Source organism: Botryllus schlosseri, chromosome 11, assembly GCF_051294905.1.
Source record: "Botryllus schlosseri isolate E-star chromosome 11, Bs_hap1, whole genome shotgun sequence".
Taxonomy (NCBI): Eukaryota; Metazoa; Chordata; class Ascidiacea; order Stolidobranchia; family Styelidae; genus Botryllus; species Botryllus schlosseri.
This window is the reverse complement of record NC_137246.1, coordinates 15,160,154-15,172,883: the sequence shown is the minus strand read 5'-3', so window position 1 is coordinate 15,172,883 and position 12,730 is coordinate 15,160,154. Positions and strand designations below refer to the sequence as shown.

At 38.2% G+C, this 12,730-nt stretch overlaps 2 protein-coding genes across 4 annotated transcripts in view; both read right to left on the bottom strand.

Annotated features, from left to right (window-relative positions):
* Window positions 1–1,254, bottom strand: part of LOC145450787 (dynein beta chain, ciliary-like) — an 82,508-nt gene extending 81,254 nt beyond the window's left edge. For both annotated transcript variants that reach the window (XM_080329293.1, XM_080329292.1), the window contains exons 1-2: window positions 725–1,254; window positions 41–116 (exon numbers count right to left, since the gene is read on the bottom strand). In XM_080329293.1, the coding sequence (XP_080185419.1) occupies window positions 41–116; window positions 725–870 (222 nt within the window). In that variant the 5' untranslated portion in view covers window positions 871–1,254. The remainder of the gene's footprint in view (window positions 1–40; window positions 117–724) is intronic.
* A 2,671-nt stretch (window positions 1,255–3,925) lies between these two features.
* Window positions 3,926–6,218, bottom strand: LOC145450882 (uncharacterized). 2 transcript variants are annotated; one of them, XM_080329378.1, is made up of 4 exons: window positions 6,109–6,218; window positions 5,312–5,405; window positions 5,028–5,167; window positions 3,926–4,402 (listed from the first exon to the last, which is right to left on the bottom strand). In XM_080329378.1, the coding sequence occupies exons 1-4, from the start codon at window positions 6,151–6,153 to the stop codon at window positions 4,253–4,255; spliced, it is 429 nt and encodes a 142-aa protein (XP_080185504.1). In that variant the 5' UTR covers window positions 6,154–6,218; the 3' UTR covers window positions 3,926–4,252. The 2 variants fall into 2 exon arrangements, with proteins under 2 accessions (XP_080185504.1, XP_080185503.1); XM_080329377.1 differs by lacking the exon at window positions 6,109–6,218 and having other exon boundaries at window positions 5,312–6,060.
* Between the last annotated feature and the right edge of the window lie 6,512 nt (window positions 6,219–12,730).

Below are 12,730 nucleotides of genomic sequence, written 5' to 3'. Positions count from 1 at the left end.
TAGCGAGAAGTAGCAAAACACCTTTAAGTAACAATCTTACAAACACAGGCGGTGACAATGATACTTTCAAACCAATAGCAGCGGTTCCTTCCTCGTTGGCGGAATAAACAAAAAGCCTGCAATAAAATTTGCATAGCATTGCAATGCAACCTGGAATAATGCTCCATAGAGATCAATTTTAAGTAACACTTCCTCAATAACTATTAGTGAGGATTGTGAGTAACAGGCTAGTACCTAAATATAATAATTAATCAATCAATATATCCAGTTTTTTATCATCATGAATAAATCGTAAATAAGAGAAACAATGGAAAATGATACCAAGTCTGCAATAAAGGGATATGAAATCATCGAGTCAACTGCAGCCTGAGTACATCAGAAAAGAAGTCATGATCGGGTCAAGAATTATATATGATATAATCTATTAACGTATATAGCCCGGTAACGGGTTTAGTCATATAATACTAGAATACATAACAGGAATGAGCAGTGATCTTATTTCATAGTCATAAAGAGAGAGACAGTTTTTATTGAGCAAAAATTATATTCAAAAATAAAATACATGTTGCAGCGATACGATCCTTACGGACCATCTAGTCAGCTGCATCGATAGAGAAGAGAAGCTACTATTAGAAACAAAGGAAATTATGCATCCATGTGATGATACATTATGAACATAGCCGGCTATGCTTTTAAAGGAAATTATTTGATGATAAAAGCTGACCTGTGTGCATCGTTATTTGAGAAAAACTCAAGAAGAGTAGCACGTGATTCATCTTTGGTGAATATTTTTCTCAAATCATCTGGTCGCGGCTTACATGACGATAATATTCTGGTTTCCAGCCACTGCAGTCGAGTCTCTGACTCCATTTTTATTTTCGCTGGATCGCCGCATAAACAAGGCGGATAAGACGAACAAGCTAGTAGCAACTGGATATTATAAACATTTTCTCGTTCATTATCAACTGTATGGAAGCAAGGAATAGTCAGATCAGCTACCTGAAATGTATGTAACAATACGTTATATTTCTAGAAATAGAATTACGACAGGGATTTCGTACACAAGTGGGTTTTTGAACGAATCCACTTTTCCTACACGACTTCTCAATACCGGTATTCTGCCATGAAGGATATAATTCGATAATTCGGAAAGTCTGCAAATTCTAAACTGTCCATGTCAAGCTTTAGATAGCTATACGACTGTATCGCGCTCGAAGGTCTAGGACATTTCTGAAGGACGGATGCTAATTCATATGAAATTGTGGACTTGTGATGAAAATAATGCACAAGACTAAACAATAATATAAACCGCAAAGCAGAGGTTTGCTTGAACAGCATGCTGTTACTGATAGCAACGAGCAACGAAGCATGACATTAGGTAACATTCGAGTATAGGTATTCAACCGTAACAACCATAAGAAGAAAACTCGTTGGCTGATCGGATATGTTTGAAAAGACTGAGAATTTACAAATTATTCTGCTTTCAAAAACTGCTGGAATAACGTCCAAGTATAATATTGCATTTTTTAAATTTTATAGATCAACGGCGCGCAATTTTGAACAACGGGCCAGATATAAATTACGCGGTGAAAGTGAAACTGCGGCCCGTTAATCAGGCATTTCTTCGTGTGCCGAAGTGCTGAAATTCTTTAGAAGTTACAAACGCCCATCATTAACAATCGGTAACGATGATGGATAGACTTATTAATCGAATTATATATTGGACTACATCACTACATAACAACTATAACCGTATGTATAACTCGTGCGAAGCGAGAAAATTACATTCAGGGTATACAATAAATGTTGTCAAATATATTGAGTCAGGGTATCAAATGCATGCTTTAACGATTATAGTGTTTAGTTCAACCCGTGGACCGCACAAGTTTTTCCTGTGCGTTGCAAGTTGCAGGCCCTTGATTTAGATTGGAGGTGTGTCAGTAATAACGAAGTACTTTTACTTTTTCGATGTACTCAAGTAGTTCTCTTCTACTTGCAGTACTTACGCTAGTAAATCTAATTTTTTCCCTACTTTTACTTCGTCATATTTTGCGACTAACCTAATTACTGTTCGATATTTACAGTTTGTCAAAGTGAAGTAGCATACTGTGTTCTTCAAATAAGAGAGAGAGAGAGAGAGAGAGAGAGAGAGAGAGAGAGAGAGACGTGAACTGATAATATTTTTTTATAATAATCGTCGAGTTGTATTTTACATCTGAAGAAGTCACACAATGCGATAAGACACAATGCGATATGTCATGAACAGACAGGAGGATGTCGAACGACACGCAGTTGCGATCCTTTTAATCTAACATCCACCTCGGTCTAGAGTGCCAGATGTTACAGTTCTTTTTCGATGTTGATATTTTGAAGCCACGGCCCTTTCTACTAGTTCTTTCCATCCCCTGTGAGTGCTTTCTTTCGTCGGGTCGCTTATCGTCACCACTACGCTATGTTGCCTTACTCCCGAATTAATGGTTTTTTCTTCAAGAAAATTCGAGCTAAGGTCGAAAATATTTATTGAAATGTAATTCAGAAGTAGCGAGCATATGAATATTTGGCCACCAATTCGGAGTCAGATAAGATACAAGTGCTTCGTCAGCTCTCCGTTCGCATTATATTTTGAACAATAAATATGCAAATGCCGTATTTTGAGTGTAAAATTATTCGAGATTCTTGAACATCGACAGGGAATACCAATAATAATTATTGGTATATTAATTATTGAAGAGAGAAATCAGATTGCTAGCAATCCCAACGGATAGTTTGATGGCATTAAATGTTATGGATATTGATGAGAGAATTCCCAAATATGAAATTTGGACAATAGACAACAAAAATACTATAAGATGAAGATAAATCGCGCAAAGTGCCAAAAAAAAATTCAGGTAGCATATCGGCTTAGCCCCCCCCCCCCCCCCCCCATCCCACACACACACACACACACACACACACACACACACACACTTTGAGAACCACTGCTATGGGGAATGGTCTTTGTTATAATTGAAATATCTTCTAAGCGCCTTAAAGGCTACTCCAAGTTGTTTCGACACCTTCCTATCTTTTCATTGTATCGCAGTCTTGTGATGTTTTGAAATGATGAAAATATAAATAAAACTGATTGATTGATTGAAACGTTTCATCAAAACATCATTGCTAAATCCTTTTCATGGCGTCACAAATCTTAATCGCATAACGTTGAAAGCTGCAGTTTTCGAAAATTCAAACGCAAGTTGCCAAAAATAGACCTGATTGAAAAAAACTGATAACTGCAGTTAGGATTCAGCATCAATAAGTACACTAACCGCCAATACTTTAGTAACCTCAAAATTAACGCAGCACAGTGAAATCATTTTAAAACAAACATGTTGCGCCAAAGTGGATTGTCATTGACAATTGAAAATATGGGGCAAGTATATAACTCCTTCGACGAATAAGACTCCCGACCACTGTCATAAACAGACCAAAAATATCGTTAACCGGAACTACATCCGATCGTTATGCAGCATTTTCACGGTCGGCTTTGATCATCATCTGTATACACCCATGACGTACCGATGATCTATATCTACACGCTATAACTGTTGAAACGACGACGATTTCGAGTGTTCCAACCACCCCACATCGTATACGTCGACTAGATTGGGTGCAAATCGTCCGTAGGTTCATACTACATGTGTTTTCGAAAGCATTTGTATAAAAATGCCATATTCTATCGGCTGTCTTTCCTCTCTATACGCGCTTGCTATTTTTATTCGCCCATCGCCTATGGAACAAACATTTCATTTTATTGTGTTCGATCAGTATAACTCCATCGAATCTTTTGCATCCCGATATCTATCCACATTATCGCGATATTTTGGTGTATCGAACTGATAGAGCTATAAATAAGATGAAAGACGAGCAAAATGTCCCACCCGAGACAAGTTCTGTAAGTTTATTTCATATCATTGTCAATAAGTGTGATGATATAAAGATAAATCATAAATTTAAATATAGTATACCTCGCTTATACTTAAATTGAACGAGAGCAAAATTTGCCACAGTCACACAGTGATAAATTTGTAAGCATCGCCGAGCCTTGAACTACCACTGCGTCATATCCACGAGTGAGAATTATAGCGCCGAGTACAATGCACCAAACGAGTAAGACAACATAGACGCAATTCATCTTCCGATGATGTTCGATATGCGGCGCCATCTTTATGGAAAAAGGCCGGTCATGTGACAGAACTTAGGTTCTGGATCACTACATATAACCGGTTTGACCGGTGTCTTGAACATCAGGATCAGGATCAAGATCAAGATCAGGTAATTCCAGGGCTTTCGTCCACTTTTCAAAAAACTCATTTCTTCGAATTTTAAACCGAGCCTCATTAAGAGCTTTGCGCATTTGGACCTGTATCGAAAATAGCACATATTCAATTAATTTAATTAGAAGCAGAAAATGACACAGAAGATATACATTTTTTGTTTCGCAAAATCACATTTTGTGTTTAGCTCGGATAATTTTCTTCTATGCATTATTATCACACGTGGTGCATAAGATAAAATTATTGGTGCTCGTATCTTGCAAGGCTATACCCAACGCGTGGTGAGGCATCTCATTGCAACACCTATTGAACCGTCGGTCACAAGCAAGGGTGGTCAAACTGGTCATTGTCTATACTCAAGTAGAAGTAACGCGAAACAATAACTTCATATTGTTAATTTATTCGCTAAAAGCTTTTCCACTGACTCTCATCAGCAGCGAACGTCAGTAATAGGGTGAATCAAATTCGAAATGTAAAGCCGTCTATTTCTACTTAAAGAAGGTGCTATTTACGAGTAAGTAAAAAAGTAAGTATTCTAGGCCTAGTTTTGCCTAAACAACTTTGACCTGTCAAGTAGAAGTAGAAGTAGTCCTAAATCATAATAACCGCTTGAGGAAGTTGTGTAAGTAAGCAAAATCTATTTGAAGTACTTCGACAAGAAGAAGTACTTCGTTTCTGACCACCTCTGGTCACAAGGAATTATGATTATACCTCTAATCTAACGATGGAGCTCCGGCTATGCGTTTGACCCATATCAGACATCATCAAGCTCGCATTATGAGTCTTCTTTAATTCGTCCACATACGCTTCAGCATATGAAATACTGTGTCCGCTATTCGACCTCACTCTATCTGAAATACATATGACAGAACAATGCAATATGAGATATTTACAACAAATAACTCAAGTATTCCTCATCCCATATAGATTGCGTAGATACTTGTAATTATACTTCCACCATCAATACGATTACCAATTAAAAATACTAAAATCACCCAGAAATCTGAAAGCGTCAACCAGTTCTTGCTCTACAGCGCGCAGTCTTTTTCTTCTATCCTTCTCGATTTGCGAAAGCATAATTCCGTGCGCCTGAAGAACTCCAAGATTTTGCTTATGGGCTCTAATTTGATTTCGGTTTATGCGATCTGTCATATTCTTGACGTTTTCTTAGCGGTGATGGTGCTCCGTCTAATAGCATTCTGACTGCCCGACCACCTTGGCGTAAACTTTATTGTAAGGATCTTGTTATTTACACAAAACAAGTTAACCATTATGCTTAAAGATATCCCTGGTACTGGCGTTGTTGGCTAGAGAAACCTTACACTCGAGAAGCACAATCGCGTCGCTTATATTGGAGCGAATGTATTAGACATCAAAATACATTCGTTATATGAAGTAGAATGATCACCAAAACCGTTTACATGTAACTGTATCTCTTACATCCCTTTCAGGTCATCATAAATGATTTTACCAACACAATTATAATTGCCGCCGGAGCTACATAAATTACGTATACCCCGGTGGTGATAACAATTGTGCTGATAAAATAAATTAGGTAGGTTCGGATGCCACTAATAGTTCTGAAAATCTAAGATTCAGATATTTGTTTGCATATATTTGGGTTTTAGAGCGACGAACTGGGAACGATTTCCCTACAGATGACAGCACAATATACATTTCATCGCATGTCGTACGTATATATGGAGGAGAATTCAAAATTAAACAACTCCGAAAAGATGAGCAACACAATCTGCTTATAACTCCGATTTTCTTCATTCTAGTGGCTCCCAACCTTTTTGTCTTCATTCTCCACTTCAGATATATTCCGAGCCTTCATTACCCACTACCCGAAACTTTTGTCATTACGGAGCTGCTATTTGCTTGTTTGAGTACACAAGACACAAAACCGCCTATAACTGCAACATCAAACGTATTGTGAACCGATACAGGTAGCCCTCAAAAATTAGCGAAAGCGTTATTCCACGTCATACTGGTCGTGTTGGATGCGTTTGTGACGCCATCATTGGTTATCCGGAGTTTAAATGAGTTTTTGTGAACAACACGCAATATATTTTCGATACATACGTTCCAGAGTAGTTAACTGGTAACGGTAATTGCGCATGTGTCTCCGTAAATATATAGACTGTCCTGTATAGTGTATACAGAGGTGTTCAAAGTAGTCAAGAAAGCTACTCAAGTAGAAGTAATAGTAGCGACGAAAAAATCTACTCAAGTACGAGTAGAAGTACTTCTTCCATAAACCACCTAAAACTACTTGAAGTAGAAGTAGAATTGACTGACTTTAAATCTACTCAAGTAAGTAAGTAGTTTTGAAAATAGTGGTAATTCGTTGGCATGGACTTTCAAAAGCTGCAAATTGAGCTATTCGGAAGATGCAGAGAGCTTGATTCGTATTCATGCATCCCAGGCAGGGCATGGTATGGTATGGTATGGTATGGAACGAAATTTCGGTATGGAATATGGAAGAGTAAAAGTATGGTATGGTATGAAAATTTCCCAAGTATGGTATGGAACGTGTTTTCCATACTTCTATACTTTTTCCATACTTTGACAGTTTTGCCAGAACCATGACAATAGCACTACTTTCGATTTGTCAAATTGATTGCATACCACATAACATCGCTCACTGTCTATGTTCATATCTCAAATTGTGATTCATGACTCACCCATTACGGTCAACATCTATTTGAAGGCAACAAAGTTTCGCGCCGCGCATATGAATGAAAATAATATTATTGATAATTATTCCGATTTAAATACCATAAAAACGAATTACATTCGACCACTGTCACGTCAATTGCATTTCGCTTATCGTAGCTTCCACTACGTAAATAACCAATGTAGTTCTAATATCGTCTACTCTGAGAATGTAGAAGTTACATCAATATTTTTATCAATTTGCTGAACTTGGAAATTATTTTCTGTGCTTTGGGAGGATGATCATCACGCAATATCTATTTGACAGAATCATCATTGTAATTCAAAAATATGTAGCTTGTCTTGAAGCGACTTTACGATATGCAGACCTACAACACGCACGTTAACTTCAAGAAAACTGGTTATTTCTGATATAAAGGACAGCGGACACCTTGATGTTGGCTAATGAAGCTAACGAGTGTGACCCACAGATTGACGGAGGAAGTAGACATTTGATTAGCTGTCGCAAAATGATTGTAGTGATGTAAAATTTATTTAAAGTATATATCAATGCAGGTGTTTCCAACCGATGGCGAGTCCCCCAATTGTGGGGAATCTAGGGCCTTCTGGTTAGGAATAGACTCACTTGGAAACATATTCCTCACATTATTAACTTCGTTTATTAAACGTCTGTATGAAATGCCGATTGCAATTCAGCAATTCGTTTTATCAGTGTCTCCAATTAGCGAGAATCGATTGGACAGCGGCACGCGATCTCCCTCATATAGGTTGTTATTCATTTGTATGCGAAATGGTGTGATTGAAATCACCTGATTCATTAAAATAAAGTTCATATGCATATAAATATGTATTCACGGGAGATCGTAGAATCGCTAATTGATAGCATAGCCGGACTCGTTACTGATGAAATGGCATATATTTCTTACTACTCGAGTTATAGTAGCGTGCGACAGTGTAGGTTATGGTGGCTTATATCTACCATACGCATTAGTTCGTCAACACCAGGAAGTTAATTTGACGAATGCAATATATCCGGCATGTACTCATGTAAATTGATGCTCCTTGGTACATTTGGAAAATTTTCAAATTCTTCCTATTTTTCTGTCGGCTTACCTCACCCATCCATTTTACGGAAGCGCAACATTGTGTGTACGGTTACCAGCTCCCTGCTCATTAATTTTATTGCGTGCTGTTCCGTTCTGGGGGTCTTAACTTTCACCAATAACAAGTCTTTACAAAAGAAAGTCTTATCAAATTTTATTGGAGGAACAGTTTTAAAGTGTATAAAGGTTGGGAACCTATCCTATAATTTGGAAATATCTTTGTTTTATGTAATTCTGTAGATTAGGTTATGGTAGAAGTGCGTTACCACACTAGATTTACATGTCTTGAGATTATGTTGTGATTTCTAAAATAATCCCATGTGAATAGGTCTACATTATAAGTTCCTACATCGCTGACGACTTATGATATAAAGAAACCGGGGATATCATTGGTGCATCAGGGCTGTTTAAATGGATAATCTCATTCAAAATAATTAGAATATATACGACGGAACATTTCCACACATCAAAAATAGAATATCACTTGAGAGGTTGGTCAAGTTGCGAAAGTATGGAAAAAGTATCAAATATGTTATGGAAGAATGTTGGTATGGTATGGAAAATTGTCAAGTATGGTATGGAACAATTGGGCGGGTATGGAGTATGGAAGATTCCCATTCCATTCCATACCATACCATACCATGCCCTGATCCCAGGAGGTATCAAATTTTGCAGAATAAACATCTTTCGCATCATGGGATGTTTACTAGAATACCTCGTTTTAGCGAACATAATGGCATGGCCTCAAGTTAAGGCGAAGAGCAATACGGAGAAGTTGTATCGGATACGGTTTCAACACTTTGCGCGATTATAGTATACGTTAATAACAAATATTGTGGATCGTAAAATTTATATTTGGTGGAGCTTTATTTTCGGAAAATAAAGGCATTACACTTGCTTTTATGCTTCAACATGTATGTTCTGCAGTGAAAAGAATTGAAAGTAATTAGAACTCGAAGTATATGATACTCGGAATTGAAAGTGAAATACAAAAATCACTTCCAAACAGCTGAAAATATATTTCATGTCTTTTGTTCATAAAGCTTCAAAGGTGATCTGCTAAAGCAGCTGTAACGTTAAAAGGAAAGCAGGAAAAGGAAAGGACGTCGTTTATTTTTGTCCTTGATGGTTTTTGCGGCATATACACCGACTCATGATACACATACACTCGTTCCGTGCATATGCATGAGTGCAAAAATCGGATTTTCCAGATTAGCAGGGCAGGATACGTCATGGGCTGCTAGATTACGATATGATAGGTAATATTTGATATGGGCGACAACACGGTGTGAGCAATCCGGTACCTAAATTATATTCACTGATACTTTCGTGAAAACATCTTTGTCACTCCAGAACTGCTGTGCGCGAAGCGCAACAAAATTTATGGTCTTTACTTGACTTTTATGAATATTAAATGTTGATAGTCCGTGAAAACAGCCCCGAGATTCCTCGGACTATCTTTCGTATTGGAGGATTAAACTACTTCTACTTGACAAACTGAAAACAGCGAAAAGTAAGTAAGTAGATCACAAAATATTACGAAGTAGAAGTATAGAAAATCAGATCTACTCGAGTAAGTACCAGAAGTAGAGGAAAACTACTTAAGTACTTCCAAACATTAGAAGTACTTCGTTACTGACCACCTCTGCTTGTATATAGTGTTTAACAAATGGGTCTATTCCCCACCAGAAGCCATTGAATTCACCTCTGCTCTATTCCGCCAGGTTTTGTTAAGGCCTTATGAAAATTTCTAAATTTCATTCATTTTCGCATTCATAGAGCAAAAAGTAAGCAAATTTAGTCACATTGTAGAGTAAAGAAAACAAATTTAATGCGTCTATAGTTCCAAAAGAAGTTTATATAATTTCTAAAACAAAGTTTCTGTCATGCCGGCAAACGATATCAATCGTGAATCAGCCGTAAGCTATACCCGACATCGCACTTCTTGAAATTATGGATTGCACGATTCGTTGATTGGTTGGAGGGAATTGCGGACATGACCAGGGATATCTAGCGCTTCTATGATTTTCAAAAACTTGCATCTAACTACATTGTATGCATCCAATTATAACGTCATAGGAGTGAATACAACATGAGCTACAGGCAAACCGCGAGCGCATCTTGAGCAAAAATTCCTCCTGTTCATATATATTCTGTTATGCGAAAGGGTACTCTTCCTTAAAATATCGGAACTGACGCTGTACCTATGAGTCGAAATTTCGGTTTTATGCAAATTTTTGCTGCCCCCTCACAGCCAAACCCCCAGGAGCGGTAACGGCTGACGTTAAGATTTGTGAGCAGTGCATTTTATACTTTCAATTTCGACCTTCAAACCTTCTAAGACCTTATGAGCACGCACTTAGGCCGTCGGCTCCCAGACTATGAGTGCTGACACGAGCGCGGATGGTTGATTATGATAAAAGATGATTCAAGTGCAGACAGATGGAAAAGAGTGTGGATTCTATATGCCTGATATAGAAAATCTTTCGTCGCGATTGATAATTTTTAGCACAAGTACCCTAGTATTCTCAACTAAATGCTTGCCAATGGCTGAGTTTGTACCCATGGCCTGATTTTGTTCTAACAACAGTAGATCAGTTACAGTTGCATTTTCACTTCGCGAGAATCTAATGTGCGCGATCTAATAACACTCGGAACATTCTTTGAAGCGTTGAGCAAGCGCTGAGTTGTTCTTCCCACGTACCGACAATCAAGGTGGGACATGAATTCATAGACAATATTGGTTGTTGAGAAGCTGAAAGGACATCTTTGTACGTTGTACGAAGCAATTGTTTGGCGGTGAACATAACAGTGGTTTTGAAGTTGTCGTAACAGCGATTTATCGAAATCAATTGTTTTCAAAGCGAGAAGAGATGGGGCCCACGGCCCCGGTAAATATATAATATAGTATATTAATATGTACAATTTTGTACATTGTCCTCAGCGTGCGTTCGTTTTTTGAAATTTCCTGGCATTCAAATTGCCGAGTTTTCTGTCCACAGAAATCTTGTGATATGTTCGGGCTATCTGTTATCAATTACAAATTCCGGATATATTCTATTTCCGAGTTTAATATTACAGCCGAACAGATCATCAATGCTTCGAGTGTGTGATCAGACTAGTTGACCTCCAAGGCCGTAACGATCATTCCTATCTGATACCGAATACTGTATACCAGTGGTCGGGAACCTTTTTCGACCGAAGAGCCATATAGGCCCAATATTTTCACTTGTAACTCCTAAAGAGCCATATATGCCGATCTACTATCACGTCACAATTGAACATCCGTGACGTATTGGTAGCACTATATGGGATTCGGAGTGTGCGCCATATTTTTCTGCCCAGATGAGTAGGTGGAGTCAAACATGGTCACCACATCAGCACATACCCACCGTGTGATACGTCAGTGACGTGAGATTAGGGGAGGTAAGTGAGGCAGTGCCTAAGATGTCGTCACGGAAGAGTGAAGAAAAATTGTGAAACCTTCAATGGTTATTGGTATCTCTATCGATGTTTATGAATGACAAGATTCTGAACATATTTATTCCCAAAGTAACAGAATTTTCATATTTATTGTTCGAAAATAAAGCGCGAAAGAGAGGTAAGACTCATATGAGGCATATGCGGGCTAAGCCGCACCTGTGACAGCGCAACTCATCGTAAATAGCTTAGAATTTATAATCACTGATATTAATCAAATGTAATTGTTGCGCTGATTCTGAAAATCTAAGTATTGTTCGACTCCTAAAATATTCGGCGTAACGTAGACGTTGCGTTACACACTCACATTTTTACGGCGGTGCTAAAAAACTGATAACCAATCAAGAAAAAGGATAGGTATAGCGTTGTTTTTAATTTGAACTTGTAATTTTGAATGCCACTCCAAAGAAATTTAATTTCTCAATGTATGGCAGGAAGACATTGTGTGTTTAAAAACTGCATTGTCCTACAAGTGTCGCTACGTCTGCTATTCTCTTCCGTCAATCAAGGTATTGTGCAATCCAAGATTGCTAGGCTCGCGATGGTTGGTAGATCGAATTCGCCAGTGGTGTTCATCGCCGGTGCGATATCAACTTAGATTTGGGGATTTTGAAAAGAGGGCTGTGCGAGCCCCTAACCCTGTATACCCCACTGTCTTGCCATCTCAAAGACATATTTGTGCTGCCACGAGAATAAGCATTCTCGCCGCCATGAAAACTAACAAGTTGCAGCGATATTGATAAATTAGGTACAAAATTACATATTTCTCAAAGAGCCATATCTTATACCCAAAAGAGCCATATATGGCTCGCGAGCCATAGGTTCCCGACCACTGCTGTATACAGTGTACTGTACATTGTACACTGTATACTTGTACAAGTACACTTGTACTTAGTACACGCATATTTTCTGTGCCACCATTCTTGCTGTCTGTTTGTTAGTTATGTGTTTCGGTTGGATGAAAATAAAGCCAATACCAAAACCAATGTCCCAATCAAATTCAGTTTTCGGCGGCCGGGCTGAATGCGTTCCAGCGTAAATATTGTTATGTAGGCCTAAATGCCGACTTCCGGTAAACCGAAGTGAGGAAGTTAGATAATACCTCGTTTTTCCGTAAGAACGTCCGCGGACGGTAACGAGTTAGCACACTCT

What these genes read in the sequence shown, in the direction of transcription:
- LOC145450882 (XM_080329377.1), bottom strand. Translation starts at nt 5,468, where the DNA reads ATGACAGATCGCATAAACCGAAATCAAATTAGAGCCCATAAGCAAAAT. An exon ending in TGACGCTTTCAGATTTCTGG is followed by an intron (nt 5,168 to 5,311) that starts GTGATTTTAGTA and finishes TATGTATTTCAG; the next exon opens with ATAGAGTGAGGTCGAATAGC. An exon ending in GCTCCATCGTTAGATTAGAG is followed by an intron (nt 4,403 to 5,027) that starts GTATAATCATAA and finishes TTTTCGATACAG; the next exon opens with GTCCAAATGCGCAAAGCTCT.